Genomic DNA, 9,162 nt, shown 5'->3' on the forward strand with positions numbered 1-9,162 from the left:
AACTGAAAGTGTGTCGCAAGTGAAATCAGCGGCAAGTCAGTCTAGCCAACAATTAAAGAAATCAAGTCGGTTTTAGTTAAAAGGACAATCTAGCCAGGGTGGATCAGTGTCAAGCAGTCAGAAGACATGGTGTAGAATGTGTAAGTCTTCGCATAGTGGGCAGTGTACAACCTTTACGAAACGTTGTTTGCGTTGTGGTACAGTGGGACATGAGCCTCAAGATTGTTCATTTAAGAATAATGTGTGTTGGAATTGTCAAAAAGAGGGTCACAGATCTGTAGAGTGTCCAGATGTAAGAAAGAGTTATTCCGGGGTGGGGTCTGGGTCAGGGGTACGTGCTGTGTCAGCTGGGGGATCATCTGCTTCCTTTGTGGGGAAGAAGCCCAAGAATCCTCTATAACCTGAAGTTAGAGCCTTTCAGATGTCAGTAGACGCCGCCACTGCTACTGACGCTGCCACTGGTACTTACGATGCAATAACAGGTATGTTCTTAGTAAATTATGTGCCGGCTCATGTACTATTTGAATGTGGAGCAAATTGCTCGTTTGTGTCAACTACATTTTGTGCTAAGTTAAATGTGCCTGTTAGTGTAATAAATGAACCCTTAAGCGTCGAAGTGGGTGACGGTAGGATAGTTCCAGTTACAAAATTTGTGTCTGGAATTACTATTGACATAGAGGGTAGTCTTTTCCATGTGACTTGCTTAGTGATGCCTATACCAAGCTTTGATGTAGTTTTAGGCATGAATTGGCTTAGTGACCATAAGGCCAGTATTAAATGCGATAGGAAAGTTATTTCTTTTTCGGTGGATGGTGGAAAACGGGTAGTGGCTCGTGGTGATCGCGGTGGGTTCCGTTGTCCATTATTGTCGATGATGAAAGCTCGGAAATCTTTGTCTAAGGGATGTGATTCTTTCTTAGCTTATGCGATCGATGTAAAGAAGGAAAAGAAAGTAGTGTCCGATATTCCTGTGGTGTCTGAATATCCAGAAGTGTTCCCAGATGAATTGCCAGGCTTACCGCCGATTAGGGAAGTTGAATATAAGATCTAGTTAGTGCCAGGGGCTACGCCGGTTGCTAAAGTTCCATATAGATTAGCTCCTTCAGAAATTTATGAAATGATGTCTCAAATTCAAGAGCTGTTGGACCGCGGGTTCATTCGTCCGAGTTCTTCGCCGTGGGGTGCACCAGTGTTATTCGTGAAAAAGAAAGATGGCATGCTCCGAATATGTATAGATTATCGTGAATTAAATAAAAGAATAGTGAAGAATAAGTATCCTCTTCCGAGGATAGATGACTTATTCGATCAGCTTCAAGGAGCTTCGTTCTTTTCGAAAATAGATCTACGTTCGGGATATCACCAGGTTCGTGTTGCTGAATCTGAAATTCCTAAGACTGCATTTCGTACTCGTTATGGTCATTATGAGTTCTTAGTGATGCCGTTTGGGTTAACCAATTCTCCAGCAATTTTTATGGATCTTATGAATAGAGTGTGTAAATCATTTTTGGATAAGTTTGTTATCGTGTTCATTGATGACATCTTAGTGTACTCCAAGACCGAATCCGAGCATGCTGAGCATTTAAGACAAGTGTTGGAAATCTTGAAACGTGAACAACTATATGCAAAATTTTCCAAGTGTGAGTTCTGGTTACGTGAAGTTCAATTTTTGGGTCATATTATCTGTGCAGAAGGTATAAAAGTGGATCCGTCTAAAATTGAAGCTGTGATGAATTGGAATTCATCAAAGAATCCGACAGAAATCAAGAGTTTTCTAGGATTGGCCGGTTACTACCGACGATTTATTAAAGATTTTTCAAAGATTGCAAGTTCTTTGACAAAGTTAACTAGAAAGGATGTGTCTTTTCAGTGGGGTAATGAATAGGAAAATGCGTTTTAGACTTTGAAAAGTTTATTGTGTCAAGCACCAGTGTTAACTTTACCTGAGGGATCCGACGACTTCGTTGTGTACTGCGATGCATCCTTATCCGGTTTGGGTTGTGTATTAATGCAAAGAGATCGTGTAATTGCGTATGCGTCTCGACAGTTAAAACCAAGTGAAAAGAATTATCCAGCATATGATTTAGAAATGGCTGCAGTAGTGTTTGCATTAAAGCTGTGGAGGCATTATCTTTATGGTACGCATTGTGTTATCTGCACCGATCATAAAAGTTTACAGTATATTTTTTCGCAGAAAGAGATGAATATGCGACAGAGACGGTGGCAAGAACTAATTAAGGATTATGATTGTGAGATCAGATATCATCCTGGCAAAGCAAACGTCGTGGCTGATGCGTTAAGTCGTAAGAAATTCGCTGACAGTGTAAAGTTTATGCGAATTGAGATTGTGTCTGACTTAGTGGATCGACTAAAGAAAACTCAACTCGAAGCATTACGAGATGAACATTTGAAATCTGAGTTAATGGTGAAAAGAAGAGTAGAATTGATGAATGATTCTCGGGGATTAAAAACTTATCGTGAAAGAGTTTGGGTGTCGTTACTTGGAGGATTGAGGGATTTAATCTTAAATGAAGCACATAAATCGAGATTATATGTGCATCCCGGTAGTATGAAAATGTACCATGATCTGAAAGTGTTATATTGGTGGCCAACTATGAAAGCAGACATCGCGCAATACGTGGAAAAGTGTCATATTTGCGCCCAAGTGAAAGCAGAACACCAAAAACCATATGGGTCTTTGTGTCAATTAGAGATTCCAGAGTGGAAATGGGAACATATCACCATGGATTTTGTGACAAAACTACCTAGAACCCAGAAAGGAAATGACATGATTTGGGTAATAGTGGATCGTTTAACCAAAAGTGCGCATTTTCTAACTACCAGTAAAACAGCGTCGTTGACCAAATTAGCTCAGTTGTACCTGAATGAAATAGTATCACGACATGGGATACCGTTATCTATTGTGTCAGATAGAGATTCGAGATTTGTGTCCAGTTTCTGGAATAGTCTACAAGAGAATTTGGGTACTCGAGTCAACCTTAGTACAACTTATCATCCTCAGACTGACGGTCAAAGTGAATGAACTATCCAGATCTTAGAGGATATGTTAAGGGCTTGTGTGTTAGAGTATGGTGGATCGTGGGATTATCATCTGCCATTGATCGAATTTGCTTACAACAATTCCTATCATTCAAGTATTGGCATGCCGCCTTATGAAATGTTGTATGGTAGAAAGTGTCGAACTCCATCGTGTTGGTTAGAGGCAGGTGAGAAACAGTTTGCGGGTCCAGAAATTGTGCAGCTGACTGCGAAAAAAGTGGCTATCGAACGTGAAAAGATGAAAGCTGCAAGAGATCGACAAAAGATGTATGCAGATCCTCGTCGATGACCAATGACATTTATCGTGGGTGAACGTGTGTATTTAAAAGTGTCACCATGGAAGGGTGTAATTCGGTTCGGCAAACGAGGAAAACTAGCTCCAAGGTACATTGGTCCTTTTAAAATTCGTTAAGTGCTAAACGATCAAACCGTAGTGTTAGATCTTCCTCCAGAGTTAGCTGGTATTCATGACACGTTCAACATCTGCTATATACGTAAGTGTAAAGTGGACAATGAAAATCAAATTTTTCCGCTCCAAGATCTGAAAGTAGATTCAAGTAAGAAATTGGTGGAAGAACCAGTGAGGATCGTCGACAGAAAAGTGACTAAGTTACGTAAAAAGCAGATTCCCATGGTGCGTGTGGAATGGAAGCATAGTTTAGGCACCAATCTGACATGGGAGACCGAGGAGTTGATGACCTTTAAATACCCTCATCTGTTTAACCGTGACCAGATTTCGAGGACAAAATCTTTTTAAGGGGGATAGATTTGTAACACCCTGGTTATGGGCCTAAATGAAATAGGTATATTGTGTTATTTTATTATTATAATTTAAATATGATATTTAAATTATGAGTAATTCATACGATTTAATTATAAGGAGTGAAATAATAAATTATGAGTTGATAATTTATTATGTGACTAAATTAATGTGCTCGTGACGATGGTCACAGAAATATTTGTTCGTGTAATTTAGACCTCGTTAGGACTGCTTAACGAGGTACGTTGGGTTCCAGATAACTGATAAATACCCGTGTGTATTAATTTAAAAAAAATGAGATGTGATGGCTTTTGTGGTGGATCACACGCGTTGGTCCTGTGGCTATATCTTCAATTATTTCATTTGTTTCAAGTGTATCCAAAGACACACACATCCTTACCTACTTTTGGGTAAAAAGAAATTGCACACATATGCATATACTCTCACGCAACATAGCTTAAATTTCATAAGTTGACTTTTGAATTCATATGTGCAATTTTGAGTCTATGCAATTCGTGAACTATAACCGTATACAAGGTAATTCTATTTAATTTATATTGATGAATTTATGAGTAATTGTTAGTTTATTAACAAAATTACACACATGTACATATATAATCATCTAATGATTTTAGCATGGGATTACATATGCATACATGCTATTTAGATCCAGAGACAAGATTATATGTATGACTTATATTTATTATTATATGAGTTTTTATATAAATCCTAGATTCTTGTGTAATTAAATGAGGTTTTATTAGTTTTGAGAATTATAGGGTTGTGATTAAATTTTGTGATTTGATGTGTTTATACTTAAACTGAATTTTGTTATAGTTCATATATATTATATACATAATTCGGGTATACTTGATTTGTGTTAAATTTGTATAAATTGTGATTTAAGTTTTAGGGTTCATGTTTATATAAATTGTGGATTTTGGTACTTTGATCCTAAATCTTGTGTATAAGTATTAGATCTTAGTAATTTTGAGTAAGGAATATGTGTATATATGTTTTGTGAATATTTTCTGTTAAATGTGAAGAGCGATTCAACACTTGAACACTATACTAACTTGAGATATTTTGTGATGATTCTCAGGTGATAGACGAAAAGGTGAAGACTCAGTGATATAAGACAACTGAGTGCTTGTGCTTCCAGGTGAGTGAGATTATCTTTATGGATGCGATTATACAGTGACAAGTATAGTGATCCGTGTCATGCTTAATTAGACTGTGTAATGAGTATGTGACCAGTGCAGTGACTATATGTGATTATGTGCGCACCCAGTGAACGTCGAGGTGTTTTGTGCGACGTAAGAGGTCAATGCTATTTACCTTGGTGTCGGGTAGTAGTATTGGGTCCAAGCGTTACTGATTGGTGGTATAGTGTGAATGACGAGTGCGTCACGTCAGGAAGACTATACCAGTGATTCAGTAATGGGGGCTATCGGTATATTCCAGCTTGATCAGCTACGGGTTGCCGATCCTCTTGTTTATGGCTTTAAGTGATTAGTGACCAGTGTCTTTAAGCTGTGCTTGATGCTTGTAGTGATGTCCACCTAGATTTTGTCATTCACTTAACGTTATGCTAATTCCCCCACAGTGTTTTGCCCTGCAGGTGTGTATTAGCAGCTTTTGGTGAGTTTTGCAAGGCAGGTCAAGATGTTTGACACAGTGTATAACTCTGATGTTTTGTAATAATCTATATGGTCAACTGGTTTGTATTAATAACGTAACACCTGTGATTTCGTGTAATCATATTACTATGTATTAATATATGATGTGTAAACTTTAAAGTCTTTCGCTGTGAGTGCTCAAAAAAATGTGTATGTAAAAAGGTATAGTGTTACAGTTTAGGATTAGAATATAACTGCGGACTTGACTTTGTGGCTATACAGGATAACCTCATGGATAAATAAGTAGGTTTCAACTGCACATGCTGATTTGGAGTTGTAATTTCTCTCTTTGTTTAATTAATCCATATTAGCTAGTATTTGACCAAACCCATATATCTTCTATGCATTCCATCCAATACAACAATAATAACAACAACAACAACAAAATCCAATACCACATAAGTGGTGTATGAGGGAGGTGAGATGTAGACAATCCTTCCCCTATCCGAGAATAAAGTCAAGTCATTTCTCCACCTAGAGTGAAAACACTCTCAAAAATAGAGAAAATCATCCATCTCTCTATTCGACGGATAGAGAGATTGCTTCCGAGTGGACCGCCTGCCAATAAGTAGGAAAAAGTTTTTTAAAAAATAAAATAAAATAAAAAATAAAATTAAGACACCATGAAAATGATAAAATTAAATTTTCATGAGTTTTAAATCCTGCCTGAAATTTAATTTAGGTTCTAAGAGTCAGTCAAGTCGTCAATAAATCGACGCTTGGCCGGAGGTCCATTACCTTTAACTAATGCATTCCATCCAATAAAACATGTTAATACAATGTAATGGTTCACTCCATTACCTTTAACTAAATACAACTATAAAAGATAAAAATAAGTTCTTTTCACAGAATATACAACCTATAGATGCAAGAATAAATGGGTTGCAACTGGTTAACAAGGTTGTTCGGGTACGCAAGAAAGTGCACCAGCCGAACTAGTGAGTTTCGGAGCCGATTCTCCTGGTTCAGCTTCAATCATTCCCTCTGTTTGTTCAGGGGATAATTGAGGATCCGACCCTGATGCTATGAAAATCGCCCCGTTTTCAAGAACATCTTTTTCTGTTCTCCAATTCCATTTCATGTACTCTGGCTCTGGTGCATCAGCTCTTATACACACCTTTAAAACCATATCAGTATTTATTAATCATTATGTAACCATCTCAACAATATATAAAGATGATAAATGATTTAAAAAGAGTACATGTTTCTTGGCAGGGTCATCAGGAGCCACAAATCGATTGCCTTGGCTTAGGATGGTTGGGTTGGAGCTACCACCAATGGCGTACGTTCCCCATTTTTCGTAGTTGTTGTTGACAACTTGGAAAAATCCGAATCGACATCTAGGCATCCGTTGACCACATCCTTCAGCAAAGTGGTTAAATGCGACTGTGGCTTGCATCTTCTCGTCGTGATGACCATGTGCATCGTTAGCCCCAAGTAATATCATCTGTTTATGTAATGTAAATTTAGGTGACATAATAATATAGGAATGATAAATTAAGAACACTTTAGAAACAAGAACAGGTATAAGACATCAGATTCAAAAGATTAAAAGAATGTTGAATGTGCATTTATAAACAGATAAAGTTTTCACCGTTCAACCTACAAAGGGTGGGGGTATTTAATTTACTCAAACGTATGCACTTTCTCGGCCGTTTTTTGCGTTGATGAATTTGTTAGTTTGTTGAAAGCGTTGGGTTTTTTCCGCTTAGTGTTTTAGTTTCGTTATGATCAAGATGAGGCTCGGTATAGATAGTTTGTTATTGAGCCTCATCGCGGTTTCTCTCGTTGTATCCTTGTTGAAGACGTTTTCTATTTGAAAACGTTTTCTGTATTTATATAAGCTTTCGTTATTTTGCAAAAAAAAAAAGAAAAAAAAAAAAAAAAAAAACTAAGCTTGTAGTTTTTGACACTTTTTGAACGAGTTTTTACGCTTAAAAGTGTGAATATAAGTTAAAAGCGTGGAAAATATGGCGACAATTTTTTTTTTATTTCGACGCATGAAAAAATCTTACGTTTAAAATTTTTAAGTGTTATCAACTTTTTGACACTTTTAAATGTCATTGAGTTTTTTTTTTTTTTTTTTTACGCTTTGAAGTGTAGAAAATTTTGTGACACTTATACGTGTCAAAAACATGTCAAACTATTCACGCTTTGAAGTGTCAAAAATAATGGAATCGTCAAAAAGTGAAACTTCTTTTATAGTGACGAACCTAACTGGGTTATCCTATGATGATTTTTGACCCTTTCCTTGCAACTGCTAATCATGCACACCTATTATTCGACACATATTTGAGATGCATAGTACGTAAATTGCAAGTTTCTTACTTTATCGTGATTGGTGAACTTGCAGTTAGAAAGGGTTATGGCTGTGCTACCCAATGTTACATCAATAAGTCCATCTTCGCCCTTGCTAACCGTGCAATGGTCGATCCAAATCTTCGAAGAACCAGTAACGCAAATAGCGTCACCATCGCTCTTTTGTCTAACTCCCGGTGGACCATCCGAATTCTTAATCATTCCACCGTCGGTTACTTTAACATCATGAATTTGTATCCCATGAATAATCACATTTTTAACGTTCATTAGAGTAAACCCTGCGCCCGTAATCTCCACTTTCGCACCTCTACCATCAATCGTCTTATCGCTTTGCGTCACAAGTTCATGTTTTAAAGTAATCACCATATCTTTTTCAAAGATGATCCACAAAGGTTTGTTTTGGGTGACACCGAAACGCAATGTTCCTTCTTTTGGATTTGCGGCGTCATCATCTGTTGGGTCGGTCACCTTGTAGATTTCCCCACCTTTTCCACCTGTCGTTCCTTTAGCGAAACCTTGTGCGCAGTCAGCTAACGCTTCTCGGTTCGCCTCCCAATCGGGTTTACACCTCCAACATTTGTCTATTATGTTATTTGCTTCACATGCTGTTAACGCCCGCCTTGTTGAATTAGATTCTTCAAAAGACGCCCTATAAAAAAACTTAGATGTATGACTATTGACACGTGATATCCAGTGGCGGATCCAGAACTTTTTCCACAATGTTAGAAAGTGTAATACATAACATAATAAGATAATAGCTTAACCCGTATAAATATTTTTTTAAAAATTCGGTTTTCAGGGCAGCCGACCCCGATTGCACCATGCAAGGTCCACCGTGATCATACGGTTACATGGCACGTAAATGTTAAAGGAGATTCAAGACGAAATACTCACACTTCGAGCTCACTCTGACGAACGGCTTGGGCCGAGAAGACAGAGGCCAACGTCAAAAATACAACGAAACAATGCTTCCCCATTGTATGATTATTATTTTTTCAAGGTTTTTTTTTGCTTTATTTAAGTAATGTTTTTTTTATTCTTTATTATTGTATGATTCGTAAAAGAGAATCATTTCACAAAACAAGCCAATGACTTGCTTATTCTTATTATTATGCTCTAGTTTGAAATTTTTATCGTTTAAATAATAATAAAAGATGTTTTTATATATAAACCGAGGAATGAGCGGTTTACCAAGAGAATACTCGGTCAACAGTTTGCAACAAAAAATGCGGGACAAGAAAAATATGTGATCAACGAGAAACAAAATTTGGCAAGGAAAATTCAACCTAGCTAATTGGATTGATTGATTCGTAACTTCAATTTATATATAATGGAAAGGCCACTTTT

General features: G+C 37.2%; 2 protein-coding genes and 1 long non-coding RNA gene across 3 annotated transcripts; 2 read left to right on the top strand and 1 right to left on the bottom strand.

Annotated features, from left to right (window-relative positions):
• Positions 1–421: 421 nt before the first annotated feature.
• LOC139849653 (uncharacterized) lies at positions 422–1,051 on the top strand. Its single transcript, XM_071839287.1, has one exon. It carries the CDS (start codon positions 422–424, stop codon positions 1,049–1,051), a length of 630 nt encoding a protein of 209 aa, XP_071695388.1.
• A 3,180-nt stretch (positions 1,052–4,231) lies between these two features.
• On the top strand, positions 4,232–5,558 carry LOC139847502 (uncharacterized). Its single transcript, XR_011759549.1, has 3 exons — positions 4,232–4,354; positions 4,920–4,979; positions 5,424–5,558. It is a non-coding gene; the product is annotated as an uncharacterized lncRNA (long non-coding RNA).
• An 830-nt stretch (positions 5,559–6,388) lies between these two features.
• On the bottom strand, positions 6,389–8,792 carry LOC139849654 (pectate lyase 1-like). Its single transcript, XM_071839288.1, has 4 exons — positions 8,710–8,792; positions 7,825–8,464; positions 6,698–6,943; positions 6,389–6,613 (listed from the first exon to the last, which is right to left on the bottom strand). Exons 1-4 carry the CDS (start codon positions 8,790–8,792, stop codon positions 6,389–6,391), a joined length of 1,194 nt encoding a protein of 397 aa, XP_071695389.1.
• Between the last annotated feature and the right edge of the window lie 370 nt (positions 8,793–9,162).

This window comes from Rutidosis leptorrhynchoides, chromosome 5, assembly GCF_046630445.1.
Source record: "Rutidosis leptorrhynchoides isolate AG116_Rl617_1_P2 chromosome 5, CSIRO_AGI_Rlap_v1, whole genome shotgun sequence".
Lineage (NCBI taxonomy): Eukaryota > Viridiplantae > Streptophyta > Magnoliopsida > Asterales > Asteraceae > Rutidosis > Rutidosis leptorrhynchoides.